This window comes from Phalangium opilio, unplaced genomic scaffold (genome assembly GCF_054372755.1).
Source record: "Phalangium opilio isolate 3A_F unplaced genomic scaffold, DU_Popi_V2 ptg000077l_1, whole genome shotgun sequence".
Taxonomy (NCBI): Eukaryota; Metazoa; Arthropoda; class Arachnida; order Opiliones; family Phalangiidae; genus Phalangium; species Phalangium opilio.
Genome location: NW_028324185.1, coordinates 8,862,615 through 8,884,001, shown reverse-complemented (window position 1 = coordinate 8,884,001; position 21,387 = coordinate 8,862,615). Strand labels below are relative to the sequence as shown.

At 36.3% G+C, this 21,387-nt stretch overlaps 1 protein-coding gene and 1 long non-coding RNA gene across 4 annotated transcripts; one reads left to right on the top strand and one right to left on the bottom strand.

Moving 5' to 3' along the window:
- Window positions 1-2,677: 2,677 nt before the first annotated feature.
- On the bottom strand, window positions 2,678-4,572 carry LOC149657600 (uncharacterized). 3 transcript variants are annotated; one of them, XR_016370066.1, is made up of 4 exons: window positions 4,167-4,572; window positions 3,339-4,107; window positions 3,165-3,278; window positions 2,678-2,821 (listed from the first exon to the last, which is right to left on the bottom strand). It is a non-coding gene; the product is annotated as an uncharacterized LOC149657600 (long non-coding RNA). The 3 variants fall into 3 exon arrangements; XR_016370064.1 differs by having other exon boundaries at window positions 3,165-4,107; XR_016370065.1 differs by lacking the exon at window positions 2,678-2,821 and having other exon boundaries at window positions 3,048-3,278.
- Window positions 4,573-5,096: 524 nt separating this feature from the next.
- On the top strand, window positions 5,097-6,407 carry LOC149657599 (uncharacterized protein F54H12.2-like). Its single transcript, XM_089844711.1, has 2 exons — window positions 5,097-5,701; window positions 5,894-6,407. The coding sequence occupies exons 1-2, from the start codon at window positions 5,097-5,099 to the stop codon at window positions 6,405-6,407; spliced, it is 1,119 nt and encodes a 372-aa protein (XP_089700837.1).
- The last annotated feature ends 14,980 nt before the right edge of the window (window positions 6,408-21,387 follow it).

Here is a 21,387-nt window from a genome sequence, read left to right as displayed (position 1 = left end):
CACGAGGGGTCGAACGTTTTGGAAAAGTGCACGGATTTTGAAAATCTAATTTGATTTCTTCGGATCTCGTTTGATTTCGTCCGATTTGGATTGATTTTAAAATTCAATAAAATCCGACGAATTTCGTCGGATTTTGAGATTTTTCCCCTGATTTCAACAGATTTTGCTACATTTCCCTTTATTCCTCGGATTTGGTTTCGGATTTGTTAACTTGGATTTTGCGGATAGCGTATACGGGATTTCGTGAATGACTGACCTCACGGGTATGAACCTGAAATCTATTCTCGTCTTTATGTGACTAATTCGTTGCTTAAAGAAATGGCAAAATCCCTTGCAAAATTCACGCAATCAAAAACAAAAAACAAAACAAAAAAACACAAAATCCGACGAAATCACGTGAAAAATCTCAAAATCCGATAAAATCACGGGAAAATCTCAAAATGCGACGAAATCTTGAGGAAAATTTCTAAATCCGAGTAAATCCAACAAAATCCGGGGAAATCTCAAAATCCGGGGAAATCTCAAAATCCTAGGAAATCACGGGAAATACCTTAATATACAACGAAATCACCGGAAAAATCTCAAAATCTGACGCAATCACGAGAAAAATCTCAAAATCCGAGGAAATCACGGGAAATACCTTAATATACAACGAAATCCCCGGAAAAATCTCAAAATCTGACGCAATCACGAGAAAAATCTCAAAATCCGAGGAAATCACGGGAAATACCTTAATATCCAACAAATTCACGGTGAAAATCGCAAAATCCGACACTCGAGGTGTATAAGTACGATAAGAGTAAAATGAATGATCAAAAACATCAGAAAAAATTTCATTTACTAATCTTTTCCCGTGTTGCGGTACCAAGCTTTTTAGCCAAATTATTACTTTGATAACCGTGATCCTTCAAAAGAGTTTCCGAAATGTTTAAAAGTGGTAAATATTTTAATCTAATAAAAAAGCAGAAATACTGAATTCGTAAATAATTGTTGATTTTATCAATTACACCAAAAATATGAATTTACTATCGATTTACTTACGATACGTTTCGAATATTGTTAAGAATATACGCTGGAAGAAAATCAAAAAACGAATTCCAGAAAGAAATATTTCCTTTAATTATATCTCGTCCAAATTCAAAGGAACTCTTTATATATTTAATTTATGGACATTGTTAGGATTATTTATATTAGTGAAGATATATTTAACAAGATGGCCCAAGGGCTGGGCCTTAATAGTAATTTTACACGGCTCACGTGACCCCCCGTATAGTTGATCTCCAATAAATCGTACAACTAAAAACATTTCTGAAACACAATCGTGTATCCCTTTAATTTCTAATAACGTCACATTTCAAATAATATTAATGAAACTAAATTGTGCACCCCACTAAAGTATAATTTTTAAAAACCATACGAATCAAATAATGTATTTAAACAAAATCCTGGATCCCCTAAACCAGAAATCACTATGACCGTAAAGCGTCCCCTCTATTTTACGAAACCTAACCTAACCATCCAGCATAATCTCTGATGTATCACGCGCACAAAGTGCAGTAGTGCACGAAAATTATCATCTTGTTTCCCTTCACTCAAAAAAGCCCGCGAGATTTAAACTACCTTTCTTTCCTCTCTCTCCGAGCGGGATGCCCCCTCTCCCTCTTCCCCCTCTCACTAATATACCAGGCAGGCAGTTCTCTCTCTACGCGGAGCTTCGTATCGCCACCGCGTACGCTAGCGATCTCTCTCTCTCATCGTAAGCGTACGTTTCGCGGACGCGACCGGTTTCCCTCTCTCTCTCATCGTTAGCGTTCGTTTCGCAGACGCGTCCGGGACAGGGACAGGGGTTTTGGTGCCGTTTCTTAAATTTTACCGTAATTAAAATTCCGTGTAAAATTAAAAAGTACGGGGTATTTTCCATACTTACGTATGAGTAGTATATCCCCGCACTTCGTACCTCCGTAGGTGTAGAATGTAGGTGTAGAGTGTAGGTGTAGAATGTCAAGGTCACAGTGTCAATGCCCTTTTGCCACGCCCCCTTGGGAAACTCGCGCGCGCCCCCTGGAAAGCTCGCGCGCGCCCCCTGCGCCCCCTCGTGGGAGAACCCGCGCGCCCCCTCGCGGGAAAACATTGCGCGGGAATCTGGCAGTCCTGTCTACAACTGTCTCTGTGACGTCATTGATCTACAACTGTATTTGTTACGTCATTGATAAGAGACGAGAATGGATAGCTTTAGTACATTGCCAAGGGTTAATGATAGGCTGAAAGTTGCGCAATCCATTGTAATATTTAGTTTGACTCAAAATTTCAACCTTTTTTCAAGGAGTTTATTTTGATTATGGTATTGTTTTAATGGTAATTAAAAGCTCCACGTAAAAGCGTAATTAATATATAAGAAAATCATCTTAGACGTAATAGTAGAAAGCAACTGTATCTGTAACGTCATTGGCGGGAAAATCTACAACTGTATCTGTGACGTCATTGATATAAGAGATGAGGATGAATGGATAAAGGTTGAACTTATAGCTTTAAGCATACATTGACAAGGGTTAAATAGAAAATCTTTCATTGAGAAAGTGTAATTATGGAAAATAAGTTAAGCCGAGTGTATTATAACAGTGAAAGTCCTCTCAGTTACGGTAGCGTAAAGAAATTGAAACAAGGTGTGAAAAATGTTTCGAAGAAAAAAATTAAGACATGGCTTCAGTCTCAACCAACATATACCATTCACAAAGCAAGGAGGATATACTTTCCAAGAAATCGTACTTACGTTACAACAGCCAATGAAGTATTTCAGTGCGACTTGATCGATCTACGAAATCTTAAGAAATATAATAAAGGGTTTCAATATATTCTAACTATTATTGATATCCTCTCAAAATATGCTTGGAGTCTTCCTTTGAAAAATAAAACTAGTAAAGAGGTTTTGAAAGCTTTGCGGAGAGTTATTAAAGAAAGAAAGCCGTTACGAATTAATGTTGATCAAGGTAGCGAATTTTTATCAAAATTGTTTAAAGATTATTTAAGAAAAAAGGGGATAAGTCTTTATACTAGTGTAGGTGCGATTAAATGCGGAGTAATTGAAAGGTTTAATAGAACTTTAAAGGATAAAATCTTCAAGTTATTAACTAGAACGAAGAAACTAAATTACATTGATGCCTTACCCAAAATAATGAAAGCCTACAATTCAACTGTACATTCAAGTACTGGTTTCGCTCCTGTTGATGTCAATATGCAAAATGAGCATTTAGTGTGGAAACGTCTGTATGGTAAACAATCTAGGGCAAAACCACCAATGTTAAAGGTCGGTGATCTTGTTAGGCTATCAAAAAGCAAACCTTTGTTCGAAAAGGGTTACAAAGGGTACTGGACCAAGGAAATATTTATCATTTCAAAAATTCTGTACAGAAACCCCGTTTGTTATATTGTAAAGGACTTTGATGATGAAGAAATAAGGGGAGCCTTTTACGAATGTGAACTTCAAAAAGTTATCTTGTAAAATATAAAGAATAGTAATTGAAAAATAAAAAACATTTAAAGTTAACGAGTCATGTCGAACGATTCATTTTACGTAACTCTCGTGAGTACGGCTTCTATGAACGTGTTTCCGGGAAACACGCAATCTCATTTTAAAGTTCAATTACCAGCTCCATTGCATTTGAATGGAAACTGGCATGTGGGCTTAGCCGAAGCATTTTTACCTAAAGCTTGGGATAATGTGTCTTCAGACTATCTTTATTTTAGGGCCGGAGTCTACGATTATACGGATAATATTTGGGATCAATCAAAGGTGCAATTTACCGGCGGAACTTTACGCGGAGATGGTTACGACGCGTACAAAAATTTATTAAAAACTATGAACAATGCCATACCACCGGAAATACGATCTTCGGTATACATGTTTGTAGCATATAGTGACGATAATGAAAAAGCTTTTTGCGCCCTTAGGGCTAAAAATGGGTATGAAGTTCAAATACCTGAGGAGATGGGTAAAATCCTAGGATTGAGTTCCATGGAATGGATAAAAGAAAGATTTACGTTTCCTGAAGAACTCGTTAAAAGAAAGAAAGAGGACCCTCTCGTCCTAGATAGTTCCAATAATTTTTTCTATATCAGGAAGAGAAAAGGTCATAAAAATGCTCGAGAGTTGATATTACAAATACAACCTGGTCAATATACAAGCATTGAAAACGTCATCGAAGCTATGACCAATGAAATTCCTACGGAACATAGATCTATGATTAAAATAAACCTGAATCCCGACGGAAAAGTAAATATCAAATGTGTAAATGATTATTATCTACTGTTCACGAAAGAAAAGTCGGGTCTTGGAAGATTGTTAGGGTTTCACGAGGATCAAATGGACTATCCTCTTAGAAATTCAACTAGCAAGAGTATAGCGGATATTGACAAGGGCACTGCAAGTTTATATATTTATACAAATTTAATACTACCTCAAGTAGTTGGTGATGTCTATGCTCCGTTACTAAGGGTTGTGCCTATAGTCAATGATAAATCAACAACGTTAGCCGTCCATCGGTTTCAAAACATTGACTATTACCCATTAAGATGTCCGTCATTGGAAATGATAGAAATAGACATGAGAACTGATTATGGAGAGAATATTATGTTTAAGTTAAACAAATCAGTCATAAAACTTCATTTCATACTCAAACATGACACGAAGTAACATATACCTAAATTACTACTTGAACCAAACCGGAAGTGGTCTTACCGGAAGTGGTCTAAGTCACTTCCGGGGACCAGTATTTCAGAGAGGAAATGGTCTTGGGAGCATTTTTAAAAGCTTAATAAGATTTATAACACCAGTTTTTAAGCCCGTTGGGAAAGCACTAGGAAGAGAAGCCCTAAGAACTGGGTCCAAAATAGCTGGTGATTACATTGCGGGTAGAAACCTAAAAGAGTCTCTGAAATCTAATTTGAGCGAAGCTGGAGCAAATTTATTACAAAAAGCGAGTCAACACTTGTCACAACGGCAAACTGGTTCGGGTCGCCGTAGAAAGCTGAAGACTAGAAATCGAATCATAAAGAAAAAACGAACCAAGACTGACTTTTTGGACTAAAAAACAATAAACATGGTTGAGGGTATGATGTCAGAACTGGATTTATTCGCGGTACCACCGGCGAATTACAATGTTGAAAATAGTGACTACGTAATTTACAAGCCTTTGGCATCAATTTCGGATCAAGGCCCTATTGAGTTCTTTGTTCCAGGATCTAATGATCTCTATACGGACTTGGCTAAAACATTGTTACAAGTTAGAGTAAAATTACTCAAAGATGATGGTTCTGCATTAACTGCTCTAGAAACGGATGTGGGTCCTGTGAATTTGTTACACGCTGCTCTGTTTAATCAAGAAGATGTGTTTTTCGGAGATACTCAAGTTAATACTTCGACAAACGCATATCCGTATTTGGCATTCTTTGAAACGCATCTAAATTACGGTGACAGTGCAAAAAATTCCTATCTATCTGCAATAATGTACTACAAAGATAATCCAGTAGACGCCGCAAAAATGTTTTTAGCTGCGAATAAAAATGATAACAATGGTATGTTGAAAAGGAAAAATCGGGTAGCCCTCTCAAACCCCGTTGATATGATCGGTGATTTACATCTTGATGTGTGTCGAATGGACCAGTTTCTTTTAAATAACGTAGATGTTAGGTTTCGATTCATAAAGTCAGTAAACGAATTTGCTATTATCTCAACAATAGCAAATCAAAAATTTAAATTTAAAATATTAGACGTAACTTTACTAATTAAAAAGGTTAAGGTCAATGCGGAAATAATCTTAGCTCACGCTATGGTTCATGAAAAACATAACGTTATTTACCCTATTAACCGGACCGTGTTAAAATACTTTTCTATTAGCAGTGGTTTAACGGATATTACACGCGAAAATGTATTTATGAACAAAATGCCAGCCCGGGTAATTATTGGTTTAGTTAGAACGGCAGCCTTTAACGGCGATCTGAGTTTAAATGGTTTCGAATTTGCTCATTTCAATTTAAACTACTTGGCCTTAACAATAGGGAACCAAACATTTCGCAACCCTCCGTTTACGCCAAACTATAACGTTAACGAGTATTCCCGAGAGTATCTTTCAAATTATACGGCTTTGGACTTGTTCAAAAGAAATAAAGGAAATTGTGTTTCTTACGAAGAATATAAAGAAGGTAACGTTCTCTACGGATTTGATTTAACCCCGGAAGAGCAAGCTAGTGCTGACCATCTATCACGGAATAAACAAGGAAACTTGAGAATATCAATGAAATTTAAGTCTCCGTTGGTTCATAATGTAACGGCTATTGTTTACGCGGAATTTGAATCGGAAATAATAATTTCAAAAGATCGCACCGTGATTTACAATCCCTCAGGAGAATGAACACCGTAGAAATAAACGAATTTTTAACGTGTGAATCCGTAACAAAACCATTTTTTCTCGGTGTTTTTGCCTTTGATTAAAAACCATTACCACCCAGACAGAAAAAATATTGTTTTTGTTTGAATACGGAACCAAAATCAAGCCGAGGCCTTCACTGGTTAGCAATCTACGTAGATAATGGAATAGGTACCTTTTTTGATTCTTACGGAAATGATCCTTTTTACTACAATGTTGTAGACCTTAACCTTTACGCTAGTAAATGGTATTTTAACAACGTACCTATACAATATCCTTTGTCAGAAACGTGTGGACTACATTGTATTTTCTATTTATTTAACATGTGTAACGGCTATACCCTAGATATGATTATTCAAGACTTATATAATCCTCATGATTTAAAGTATAACGAAGCAATGGTACTTTTGTTTATGTGCAATCATTTATTAAATCATAAAGACATGTATTGTAATCAATAAACTTTATTCGTATAAATCGATCCATTTATTTTCCGTCTTTCGTCTTTTGTTTTGTCGTCTTACAGTTATGTTTGATTCTTCTTCTTTTGGTTTGGAATTTTTTTTAGGTTTCCTTCTTAGTTCAAGCGGAGAGTACAATTTTTTCAGTTCTTGATATTCGTGAATTACTTGGGCCATACTGTTTTTCCTATTCTTTTTAAACCTTTCAGGATTTGGTAATACAGTAGATACTGGAGCAGTAAATGTAAATGGCGGAGCTGGTGCTGTTACTGCTGGTGACTGCGTTGGCATCACATTTGTAGGTGTTGATGGAATTATATTTGGAGGCATTGTATGTATTAGACTAGGTGTCGATGTGGGAACCATTGGAACTGGCAATGGTTGTACAATAGAGGGTTGACTTAATTTTACGGTCGGTGGTTCAACAAATTTCTTAACGTTTAGAAACTTTTGTAGCGTTGTCAAATATTCTCTCAATTTTGTTTCGGATGTTCCTGGTTTTTCAAGAATTTCACTCATTTCTTTGTCTAAATCGGATAGTTCTCTATCTACGGTCGACAAAACTGTCGAAGCCGGAACTAGTATCATTTTTCTCATCGTGCAGCGTTAATCGCCGAAATTACACTAGGTACCAATGTTCCTAGTAGTAAAGGCCAGAATCCTCCTGTTTGATTCGTCATCAAACGACGTTTCTTTTTTAATGACAAAGATTTCAAAGCTAATCTTCTTATAACCCTTTTATGACTCCTAAGTTTTGCCTTTTGAGTCTTGGTGATTGGCAAGCCTCCAGTTGTAATATTATGACAAATATTGCAAATAGCTTTTATCTGAGCATTGCTACTATTTTTAAGAATTTTTTTCTTTGTTTACTATGTTTTAAAACGTGTAAGAAGGGATAGTGTGGACGAAGTGATCGGGGTACCATCGTAATGGTAAATAATTTATTTTGGCGAGTTCACGTTAATTTAATCCTCGACAAAAACTATCATAGGACCATCAGAAGGAAGGACATTGCTCCTTAAACGAAGTTTATCATCTTGGTCCTGTTTACAATCAATTAATATATAACTATGCGGTTTCTCCGTAGCCATTTCATAGGCTTTAGCTAAAAAATGTTTCTTTTTGGGAAACGTTTGCCGTCCTAGGTATTCAACAGCGGACGAATCTCTCGGAGATTTATAGATAATTATATAAGAACAATTAAGACTTATTGTCCTGGCCTCTTTCCCCTTAGCGAAGAGGTTCTGCGTAATTAAAATCAACGAGGTATTGAGATGATGAGACCCCTTGACAAACCAATCAGAAATTTGACTGCTACTATTACACTCGGATGATAAGTCGTCGAAAATCAACAGATTATTTTTAGTCCTATCGAAGAAATCTTCGTCATTAGGCGGTAAACCTTTTATAAAATCGATATTTCCAATTTTTCTTTTTAATTCGTCAAATTTTGGTTGATACATAGAATAACAATAAACTATACGATCTGGAGGTGGCTCAATCATTAATCGACTATTTTCCAACAATTTAAATACAAATGTCGATTTTCCCGACATAGTTGGTCCGGAGCAAACCATTTGATAAGGATGAATAAATTTTAATCTGCATGCCATAATTTATAATAAGTGAATAAAACCTTTTTTAGAAAAACGTTAATATATACGTACGAAAAAGGCTGGTGCAAAAGTCGTCAAGACGACCTCGTGGATATGTATCCCGCGAATTACGTTGAAGAAGTTAAGAAGTAATTGTCAAAAATTACGATTAATTGAAAAACAGCAGCGCGTGTGTGCATCTAGGGACTAGAGTACGTTACTTGAAATAAACCTCAGAAACAGATGAAATCGTTTCTTCGGTCTCTGCCCCCTCATTTTATTAAAAATAAAAAGAACGAAAAAAGAAATATCAAGGACAAATAAACAACAACAATATCTATTCATTTAAAAAACAAACTCTTAATGAAACATCTCTTAGGATTGAGTTCGGGTTAGGTATAGGGTTCGAGGTTGGTTACGGTTAGGGTTTGGGTTACGGGTGGGGTTTGAGTTCGAGTTACGGGTTGGGATTTGAAGTTTAATAGGAGTATAGATTGAGGTTGAGTGTTTCAAAATGGTTTATATTTCCCCGCGAATTACGTTGAAGAAGTTAAGAAGTAATTGTCAAAAATTGCGCTTAATTGAAAAACAGCAGCGCGTGTGTGCATCTAGGGACTAGAGTACGTTACTTGAAATAAACCTCAGAAACAGATGAAATCGTTTCTTCGGTCCCTGCCCCCTTGTTTTATTAAAAATAAAAAGAACGAAAAAAGAAATATCAAGGACAAATAAACAACAACAATATCTCTTCATTTTAAAAAAAACAAACTCTTAATGAAACATCTCTTGTTTGTAAAGAAAAACATAAAATAAATGACACTATTAAACATTGTGGTGAACTGTTTTATTATTAATTTTAATTTTCTTAACCAATCAATTAAGTTATTAGGATATTATTTCTGTATTTTTCATAATAGAGTTGAACTGCCTATCTGTACTAGGTTGAATTCAGGGTTCGTACAAACCTGGGAAACTGGGAAAACTAAGGCAAAAAATTCAGGGAAATTTAGAGTTTATGGTAAAATTCAGTTGGAGCGGCGCCTGTACGTAATTAACTGTTAGAACGCGTCTTCTATTGTAGGTCTTGGAGTAGTGTTACGGTTAATGTCTTCCCCCATAAAACCGTGTTCGAAGGGATAATTATTTGACGGACTATGCCAATCAGTAGTTTGTTCGCAATCGTCAGCATCTTTTAATGAGAATAATGGTTGTAAAATGCAGTTGGAACACCAACTTTTGTTATAGTTCCAGATATAATAGTGTAACGCATCTTTACTATTAACCTGATAGTGATCAGTTAACTGTTCATATTTAGCGTTTAAACAATCGTTTAAACTATGATGAAAATAGCAACCGGGACATATTCGTCTATAATTTTGAGGGCAACCACAATAGCAAATTTTTGCAAAATATTGGTAATGTAAATGATTTTGTTCATTTGTTAAGATAAATGGTGGCGTTTCTATCCGATTGCGATGCACTAGTTCAAATTCTTCAAACGTTAAGGGAATGAATTCGTCGAACACTATTTTTCTCTCTATAGACGATTTTGATTTACTTATATCCAAATCTTCGAAAGTTCCAGGTGGTCGATGTTTCTCTACTTCGGCGGCTTTAAAAAAGACTGATTCTATTTGCCCCCAAAAAGTTTTCGGTATAAAATTTTTTACATCGTTAAAATTAAAATATCTTTCATTATGCAACTTATATTTTAAAACATGCATCAAATTTTTTATAGCGATATCTTGTAAAGACGTTACTTTAACGTCTTCTATTTTTTGTTTTTTTCTCGGAGATTCTATTATATTTTCTTCTTCCATTTCGGTCACAAGAGCGTGTCTCTTACTTTGATTCGCTGTATAAAATAACTATTTCCCTTTTACTAAATTTTCTAGTCCATTTGAAAAGTATAAAGTACTCACCTTTTTATGGAAATTTGTTATAGCAAGTTGTTAGTAAAGTATTTTCCGGTCCGAATGATTCTCGTCCTTTAAGGTATGCTGAACCGAGGTTCATAGATTTTTGTAGAACGAAGTCTATAACCTTGACGTCACACGTATATTTCGAATTACCTTTGATGCCAACCTTGTTTTCGCTTTATAAAAACACCTGTTAGTTATAAGAGAGAAAAATATAATACGGTATAGGCGCTATATTATTCACCTTAGGTATAACGAAGCCTCGGATCCTAGCTAGCTTAATAGTATTTTATGGAACGAAGTCTATAACCAACAACTGTTTGTTATAAGAGAGAAAAATATATTTCCAATTATCTTTGACGTCAACCAACCTTGTTTTCGCTTTATAAAAACAACTGTTTATTATAAAAATATATCCTTTACAAAAGTAACCTTGGTTCGCTTGTTAAGGACTCTCGCTAAGGGGATTCGAACTCGTGATACATAGAACAACGAGTTTAAAGGCAGATACGTTAACGAGCGAGACAATGTTACTTGAGGGTGTATTCGGTTGATGACTATAGTACCGTGGCTTTATTAATATAATATGATTCTTTCCCCCCGTGACGAGAACAACGAGTTTAAAGGCAGATACGTTAACGAGCGAGCCAATGTTACTTGAGGGTGTATTCGGTTGATGACTATAGTACCGTGGCTTTATTAATATAATATGATTCTTTCCCCCCGTGACGAAAAGTATATCTGCTGGATAATCAAGTTCGCTACTAACCATAAGTTACTGTATTCAGATCTAAAAACTATCAAATTCTCCCCGCCATAATAATAGTCATGTCTTTATCGAATATACCTTCTCTGTATACCTTGGCTAAAGAAGCGTCGCGCGAAACTTTTAATATACTATACGAGTATGAACTCGCTTCTCGGCATGATCTTTATTCGGGTTGTTTACCAACTCATATCGCTACTGAACTTGAAGAAACACTCGCTACCGCCGGTCAGTGCCTCGATTCAAACATTTTAAACTATCTTTCGGCGCAAGATGTTTTCGACACTCGAGTTAAAGCGCATCATAAACTTTCATTTCTTCAGTACAATTATGTTATGACGCACCCCTCGGAATTACCTCACAATATTCCCGATTGGCGTCACGGTAATCATGTTGTAAAAGACTATTTTAAATTAGAAAATGTTTTTGCGTGCCCCAACAAAAACACACATTGCTTAAGGTGTCACGAAAACGATTCAAAACGTATATTAAAACTTTGTTCCACGTGTTATTACGATATCGATATGAATATTGAGAAAGACTTTGATCAAGTGACCCGTGTAAAATATCATTCAATTATAGATAGAAAAGATATTTACGACAATATCGTTCTGGATAAGGGTAACAATTGGTGTAACAATTGCTACACTACCCCCTTATTCACTATTTTTCCGGAAACCATTTGTAAAGAAACATTTAAAAATATTTACCACGCCGTTAAACGTCCCCTAATATTCGATGAAACAGACGTCGAATTCAAAATCTTAAAATACCCCCGCTTGTAATATTACTTTTAATGTATAAATTTAAACTTTACCCCCCCCCCAGTTCCCGTGTAATTTAAAAATCCTTGTAAAATATTGTTTAATTTCTGTTACTTTTGTATTATATTTCCTATATCACGTAATACGTGGGGTACATGTGTATTTTCACAAAGTTTCTGTAAGACTCAATATCATATTGATCATAATAACACGTGAAACAAAGTTTTTTATTTAGTTTATTATTAGTGTATTTAGTTTATTATTATTAGTTTATTTATATATTGTGCATTTATAACATTAAAGTAAAACGAAATAAATTTCCTTACCTACATCCCCAATATCACTCCAAAATTATTACGATATTTTTCGTTTGAATCAACTAACCATTCCACGAACATCTGTCACGACAAAACGGAAACAGTAGGTGTACCATTCTTGAACGCTTTTCTCCCAATGTTAGTTCAATATAAACCAACTAGTTTTTTCTACCTTTGGCTGCATAGTGATAATTTATCTTGGTTTAGTGTAGTTTTAGAGTGTTCTATTGTGTTTTATTATAGATTTATTGTACCTTAGTGTATTTTATTTACTTTTAGTGTATTTTATTGTGGTTTTTTTATTTAAATCAGCAATTATACAGATCATAAACAAATAACATTGAGATTACTTGAATATCAAGTATAGATTAACTTAGTTTTGAAAAAGTCAATATCGTTTATGATACAATTAAAAAGAAATGGCTCGTCAATTGGTTGGTTAGAACCAAAATCATTTCTATAATTTTCCAAAACTTTTTCATAATCAATTTTTTTCAAGGCTTTAATGAGGTTTTTTTGCACTCTTTCATTCCAATCACTTTCCTCTAATTCACATTGTACATCGTGAGCAATCTGGTTTTGACAGGCCTCGTTTTGACAATATTTGGTTATTTCCAATAATATTTCAGTCAGATTCTTAAGAACAGCTTCTCTCATGGATTCCACGGCTCTAGTTTTCTCTACCAACTCATTGTCAAGCAGTCCTCTAATTTTTTTTAAAGTGTTCCCAACAAGTATGATTAAGGGAAATTCCCTCGCCAGTAGCGTACATGACATTATATTTTTCACATTTTCCTCTAGTGTATTTTCTAATGTCCAATATACGTTTCTTTCCACGGGTAAAACATTCCAATTTCAAATTTGAAGTAGTAGGATATAACCAAACGGAAAAACGCGGCGAATTACCCTTGAAGAACGTATCAATCTCGTTGGTATACTCAAAGATATTACACCATAGGTCCTTTTGCAAACATAACTCTACACCCGTATCAGTCCTTTTCCAGTAAACCTCCGGGGATAAGACGTTACCGATCCAAACCTCTACTTTATCCGCTACACTATGAACTTGACACATCTTCATTTAACAATGATAAAACTAGCCCCTTACGCGACACAACAACTCTTTGAATGACGTCACAGATACAATTGTAGAAGATTTAAGCCTTGGCAATGTACGTTTAAAGCTTCCATTCGTCTCTTATCAATGACGTCACAGATACAGTTGTAGATTTTCCCGCCAATGACGTCACAGATACAGTTGTAGATTTTACCGCCAATGACGTCACAGATACAGTTGTAGACAGGACTGCCAGATACCCGCGCAATGTTTTCCCGCCAGGGGGCGCAGCCGCCAGGGGCCGCGCGGGGGCCCGCGAGTTTTCCCGCGAGGGGGCGCGCAAGTTTTCCCGCGAGGGGGCGCGCGCGAGTTGGGGGCGTGGCGAGAGGGCATTGACACTGTGACCTTGACATTCTACACCTACACTCTACACCTACATTCTACACCTACGGAGGTACGAAGTGTAGCCCTATACTACTGATGGAGAAGAAGCCGGAATGGACAAAGACCTGAAGATGGTGGTGCATAGAAGCTGGTGTCAATGTGGGAGTGACGAAGAACAGGAGATGGTGGTGCTTGGAAGCCAGCAAGTACAGACTAGTGTCCATGTGAAGTGGACGGAAACCAAAACTGGTGGTGTGGGAACTCAAGTAGAATAGCCAGCGGAGAAAAACACAATTTTCCAAATTTCCGTGAACTGTCAATGCAGTCCGGAAATTGGGAACACGTTTGCTCCGATACGCAAACTGCGAACGCGGTCACGTGGGGTGTGACAGACACACACACAGACAGACACACAGATACGTCCAGTGCAATACCTCTCCGTGACGTCATCGTCACTCGGAGAGGTAAAAACAGGTGATTCTTGAATAATATCTTCTTTATCCAGAACGCCTTGGACACTGCGCATCGCAATAGGAAGGGATAACTTCTGGACATAAATTTCCATATCATTTTCAACGAGTTCAGTTTTCATATCTAATTGACATATTCCACTTTTCTCCTATTTTTTAAACAATAACTTTCATTCTTAAAATAATTCTAAAATGAAGGATATTCCATACCATCAGATCTTTGATTCTCCTTTCCAAGCCTTTAATGACCCTATTGAGTCTTCCAATTTCGTCTATTTGCTTATTTATCGTTAACGTCGTTTTCACTCTCTCTTTTTCCATGTTTGAAATTAAGACATTACACTAAACAAAATGAGATTCCATAACAAAACAATCTTCGGACTTTCTTTGGCTGAACGTATTTGGAAGGGGCAAGCAAGAAAAAAGGGAAACCAATGACACGCAAGAAGGTCCTCGTTGGGTTTCTCGGTTAATAACGACGGTTATGTTACAATCCCCTTAGATTAGAGCCTTTAATTAAGAGACAACAGATTCGAAAAACTCATCCTGCGCATATAAAATTGGCTATGATCCCAAAAAGGTCTCATATGTTTGCGCTCCACTGTGCTTTGAAAAATACCTCGGCTTCCAGTTTCCTAATTCTATCATCTCTAGCTTTAACTTCATCGATTAGATCATCTTTGCTTAAGTGATCATAGTTAGAACTTTCTTCGTGGTCCATTTCCTAAAAACAAAGTTACAATTACTTTCCAGATTGCCTTAAACAAGGAATATTGCAATAATCTCTCAAATTCCTCTTTAATCGCCAGTCTTTGAAGATTTACAAAACTCATTTCGTAATTTTGTAAAGAATGTTTGTGAAACTGTACATCTTCCCTAAAATAAAATAATTTTTTAAACTTTAGGGTAAATAAAAAAAAGCAAATATCAAGAAATGTTAAAAAAAGCTAAGAAAAACACGGCAAAGCTTAACTAGTTCAAAAGATTGTGATAATTAACGCTTCAATTTTGTTTAGAAACCTTAGTGTGACGTCACCCAAGCTGTTGGCGCCGCCCATTACCATGCCAAAGTCAATCGTGTGACGCTTTGCCAAGGCACTGACGTCACAATTGAGATAGCTCTATATAGTAATGTCAGTTATACGTATGCAAACGTCATACACTTCTATCTCTTAGCTCAGTGTTATCCCCCCTACCAAGCGCGTACAGTATTTCCTCTTACCAAAGCGCGCCCAGGAGGGAGGGATACACAGTCTAGTCCCCTCTCTACCGACACTACTCTATTCCTCAACCCCTATTTTATGAATACAGCAAAAGGCTTCATTCGTAAAAGCTATACCGATGTCTGATATGATGGAGAAAATAATATGGGTAGATGCGTATTCACTACTCAAGAGGCATAATTCAGATATTGAGTAGTCACTATTTCGTACGGTTTTACTGTTCAATATTTCGCAACGAGGGTACATCCTATATCTACGGGTAAATCTCACACGCGTAACTAAAGCGACCAATAGCTGGGAGATCTTACAAAGTTACACGAGTGGCTAAATGCGCGCCTCTTTTTTGGGGGTACAATGAAACAAATTTAAAAATATTGTTGAAAATGAGGCAATAAACACGCTAATCAGCAATAATTTTGAAACGGAAGCGATATTCAGGGGTCAAAACATATATATCTACTTTAAGTAACAGTTTGGAAAAGGGAGAGAATTTATTCTATAGGTTAAGGTTTGGATCCGTTACATGCCATGTTGACATCCAAGTTGCATTATATCCGTCACTTACCAGCTTAAACGATCGACCATAACACGACAGTCTTTAACAAATTCCATCACTCTTTGCACAGTTTCGCTGTTAAGATAACATACGAAACATTTTAAAAATATTAAAAATATGACCATAAACACTTATGTACATTGTCACTTACCAGTATCATACGAACTTAGGAACACTTTTCCTTGAAACACTATTAATTCTAAATTTACTTTTGACCAACTTTTACAGTGAGGTACTAATTTGCCAATAGCAAAAATCTTTCTACGCGTCGTCTGCTAAAACAATTTAATAACTTTTAGCTTCTGCTTTAAGGGGTTAAATAATGAGTTTCGGCAGAACATTTTGTGCGATAAATTTAAAAGTGCGAAAACTCCAATAAACGTAAGTAGGTTATTTAAATTAACCTAAAAAAGGCATTTTTTGAGTGAGAACCAAGTTATCAATTAACACGAAACTGTATGAATCTATTAGAACATGAAAAGGCGCGAAATTTGAACATATAGGGTAACAGAAAAAATGTATCAATAAAAAACAATAATGCATTTCAAATTAGAAAGAGCAATGGTGCCTTAACCTCTAGGAATTTTGGTTTCTGAGTCTTATCCCTTCTATACTATCACTGTTTTACACGTTGCCAAAGAATCACTGAATTTAGGATGTTTTAGCAGACGACGCATGGGAGATTTCTACTATTTTAAAATTTGGGGTAATTCGGCAAAAATAATTTGGGGTTAAATAGTGTTTGCTGCCGAAGAGCGACCTTGTCAGTAGCTCGCATTTTCCCGTCTAAGTCGCACGCTACCCCTCGCGCGCTCCCAAAATTTTAGCATTCGCGTATTTTTTCGTGGAAAGTTTTTATTTTTTTATATTATTAATGTATTTATTTATTTAATAACATTTTTTCTTATATATTAGGGGACCGGACGATGCTTAGGGTTTAAACAAAGTTGTCTGATTGGCATTTTTGACAAGTTTCGTCACGTTCGCTTTCGGTTTTACTTTGGCCGACCATATCTTTATATTTCGTCACGAAGCCTCGATTCGCGCCATTTTATATGTACGGTCAAGCGTGAAACAAGTAGCAAATCAGGTTGTCTTGTCCTTTACTAGCATTTGGACCTTTTGATCGTTTTATCATGAGGTGCAGTGAAGCAAGTAGGAAAGCAAGGAAGATGCGTGATAAAAGTAGGAAAGCAAGGAAGATGAGTGAAACCAGTAGCAAAGCAAGTTATTTTATCATTCACTAGTATCAGTACCTTTCATTAAAGAGATGCGTGAAACAAGTAACAAAGCAACTTATCTTATCCTTCACTAGCATTTTTACCTTTTGTGTCGTTCAATGGTGAGATGCTTGAAACTAGTAGAAAAGCAAGTTATCTTGTCCTTAACAAGCATTTTGACCCTTTGGGTCATTCAATATTGAGATGCGTGAAACAAGTAGCAAAGCATGGAAGATGCGTGAAACCAGTAGCAAAGCAAGTTATCTTGTCCTTAACAAGCATTTTGACCCTTTGGGTCATTCAATATTGAGATGCGTGAAACAAGTAGCAAAGCATGGAAGATGCGTGAAACCAGTAGCAAAGCAAGTTATCTTAGCACTAGCTACCACAAAGATGCGTACATTAAATACAGTGTCAACCTTAAAAGGTTTTTCAGAGAGATTTCTTTTATTTTAGTATTGGTTTTTTTTTAAGTTAAGTTGGTTCCAATAAAAATAAAAACTGTCATTTTGAGTTGTTTACTCGTTAAATCAGTTTACCTAAATGTGGAATCACAGCCATGTTCACATTTGGCCGTTTTGACGCTTTGAAACCGCTTTCTGCAGTTTTTGAAATAAATTTTTTTCTTCTCCTTTTACCGTATAGTAATTAGCAGCTTACTAAATTCCTATAGTAAGTGTTTCGAGACAATCAAAAATCCTCTGAAATTGAACTGGAGTTAAAACCATCCGGAGAAAATAATAAATAAATCCTTTTCGAAAAGACGACGCTTTTGTTTTGAAACAATATAATGCATTAGTAAAAGGTCCAACATTAAGCACTCGTAAAATTTTGAAATTAACGATCAAAAATTACTCGCCTTTGAGATAATTATTCATAACTTTACGCCAGTAATTTATACATTACTTAAAAGCAGCGGTCGTTGTTGAATTACCTTCGCATCTAGACGGTTGTGTCAAATTTCCGCCAAATTCAATACGTTATTCAACACAAATCTGAAACACTTCAAAAAGCTAGTAACAGTTTCTTCAAGTTGAGGGGCGAAACTCATCTACACAAGTCAATTTTTTTAAATTCAAACAGTATTTTAACGTAACCCTAAATAAGCGCTAAATTTAATTAAAAATCGTAAGCATAAACTATTGAAAAAGAATTCTGCCAAAGAGTAATTCTCAACTTCAACCTTAAACAATTCGCCCATTGGAATTCACTTTCCCCAGAGATTGTATCACTAAAATCTATTGCCCAATTTAAGTCAGCACTGAAAGGGTACCTCAAATTATAATATATAATGCCCCGTTTCTGCCCATTTATTTCTTTATTTCTTTTTCCGGAGCTGTAAGGTTTTCCCATAAACCCTAGCTCGGCATTTCCCCACAGGAGCAAAAAAAAATAATCGCCACTTCGGGATAATTTACCATTATACAAAAATAAGTGTAAAAAATGAAAAATTAACAAAGCAGACGACGCGGTTTTTCTCCCGGGAAGGAGGTGCTTGCGGTGGACGGTTACATCCTCCCCCCCCAAAGAAAAGTCGTCTGCTGCGGCAATCTTGTTCCCAATCCGCTGAGTCTTGGGCAGGCGGCGAGGAGGGCCTTCTGGCCTCGGCAGCAGTCTTCTCTCGCTGCTAATTCTCGCGATGGCGAATTCCATGGGCCGCGTCAAAACGTTGTGTTGCGTTCCGAATAGTCTCCCATGGTTCTCGCGAGATTGCTTGACGGGAAAAATTAAAATCACTAGACGTCACATCTGTGATTGAATGCATGCGTAGATATTGTTCTACGTCTGCGCGAGACCGAAGAGTCTAGTCCGCTAGGCTTACATCTCCCCATTGATGATAAGCGACGTTTGTAGGAGGTTGTGGTGGGGCTACGTTTCCTCCTTGCCCTTGGTTCGGTCCGTTATTAACGTTGGCTTGTTGCTTAGCTGCCATCGTAGCCGCTACAGCGCTGCTTACCGCGTTCTTTAACGCCTCTTCAAACGCCCAAGAGAGATAAAATTCGGTGCCTCGTTTGTCCCATGCACTTCTAGAAGACCTTCCTTCTGACCTCTTGCTTCCTCGTATCGGTCATCGGGTGCATCGGCCATCGTGTGAAACTTTGGTTCGTTGTTTCTTTCTTTTGGTCTCGTTGTTTAATCTCGATTAAAAGTTCGTTGTATAATATCGATTAATAGTTCGTTAGAAAATCTCGATTAATAGTTCGTTGGATAATCTCAATTAAAGCGGAAATCTGCTCACGATTCGCCCCTAGAGTTGTACTTGTCCGCACAGCTTCAAAAAAATCAGAGAATGTGCTGCCACCTTTAATTTTTAAGGTTGGTTTATGATCAGACCATTTTTTGGTACCAGTGCTGGACATAAGTTGCCATTTAACAGCTTAGACTTAGAGCAGACGACGGTTTGAAAGCGCGGGCTGTTTATTATTATAAGACTTCACGCTGTAAAAGGGTGGTTTGTTTTTGATTATTTAGATGGTCTAAACTCAAATGAAGGTGTAAGCTATACTTCTTTATTTGAGAATTTTCGGTCCCTCGGGGAAAAAATAAAATAGTTTTATATTGAATTAAATTTTTGGTTGGTTTTCTTACTTGCGCTCATATAAAACAATAGCCATGTCGCCAGTAAGAAAACCAGTGATGAAGAGGTGTTTATTCTTCGCGAAAATACAATAGTACACTATTTCCTTTTTCAACTTGAACTGATTTATTAATAACTCGTGAATTATTATTACGTTTCATTAAATTAAGAGTTCCTTCCTCCGCGCAAGACGTCGAACTTATAATTAAGATGCTCAAGAAAGTGAAAGGGTCTCTCAAAGATAGCAGTGGGTTCTACTCCGTAACTTTGTGGGATACTAGTTGACATATTTTAGATGCAAAATATATACCCATAAAATAGGCAAATATCTTATGTAATATTAGTTAAAATATTTTATCTGCAAATGTTCTAACGAATAAGCATGTAGACAAATTATGTAACATTGAAGTGATTATCCATTATTTGGCATAATGCGAATCGTGAGAATCCAGCTTAATAGATATAAGTTCACATATTTTATCTGCAAAATTTCTACCGATAAAATATGCAGATATACTATGTAAGATTGCATTGTTTGGCATAATGCGAATGGACCCTATTCACATATTTTATCTGCAAAATATCCATACATAAAGTAGGCCTTTATGAATTCTGCATTATTAAACTTGAATGGTATGGTTAATTACTAGACTAATTCAATTGAAATGACAAATTTAAATACTATACTGTTTAAATTGAAAAAAACGTCTTTCATCATGGGTGTGTTTACAACGGCGGATTTGAGTTATGTCATTAGAAGTAATTAATTGTTACCAAATAAAATTAGCAGGCTAGCTTTCCTTTAACTAAATCAAAGTTTAGTTAAAGTGATAGTAGCATTAAAATTCGACTTGTATAAGGTTTTGATAGTTTCGAATACTAGAGAATGTGAAAATTAAGCCTATAAAGTTCTTTTTTTTATTTGAAAATCATAAATATTCTCAAAACAGAAAATAAAACAAGTAGTAGTGACGTCACAATCAAGAATTTTTTTAGCGGGAATCGCCTCTAGCGCAGATGGCGGGAAATCGGGAAGAGCTCGCTAATTGTAGCTCGTGTGCCCATATACAATTATGCGCGGGCCCTATTCAGCTCTCGCGTGAGCCCGTCTCGAGACTGTTCTCTAGCAAGCAAGATCGTGACGTCACAGACAAGACGGGCTGTTTTGGGTATGTCGACAGTGGCCTCTTAAATCGCAAATATAAAAATGGAAAGCTCGAAAAACCAAAAACTTTCAATGGAAACAGGCTTTCTTTATACGTTTTCTATCCTCGAAAAAAGTTTCAAGCCGAAATATAATGATAAATTTATATGCTACTATTCCTTTAAACGAAAGCCAGGAAATGTTACCTAATGTCATTATCAACATTGCAATCTTTTTTACCTCTCCTTCCCTTACCTTCTGAGATACTGAGGAAGAGAGAAATTCGTACTTTCTCTTTTTGCGCATGGGCGAAATTTTAAGCTCACAACTCAGGATTTTCCGAAGATGTATAGTTCCTTTCTCAGACAAGACCTAGGTCCTTCCGCTATAATTTAGCGCAACCTCACATACATGAGTGTATCGCATATTTGGTTGCATGCATTTTTACCTTTAGTGGGGAATCCATAAGGCGTATCCATGATATCTCAAGATCATCCAGTACTCTTTAAAG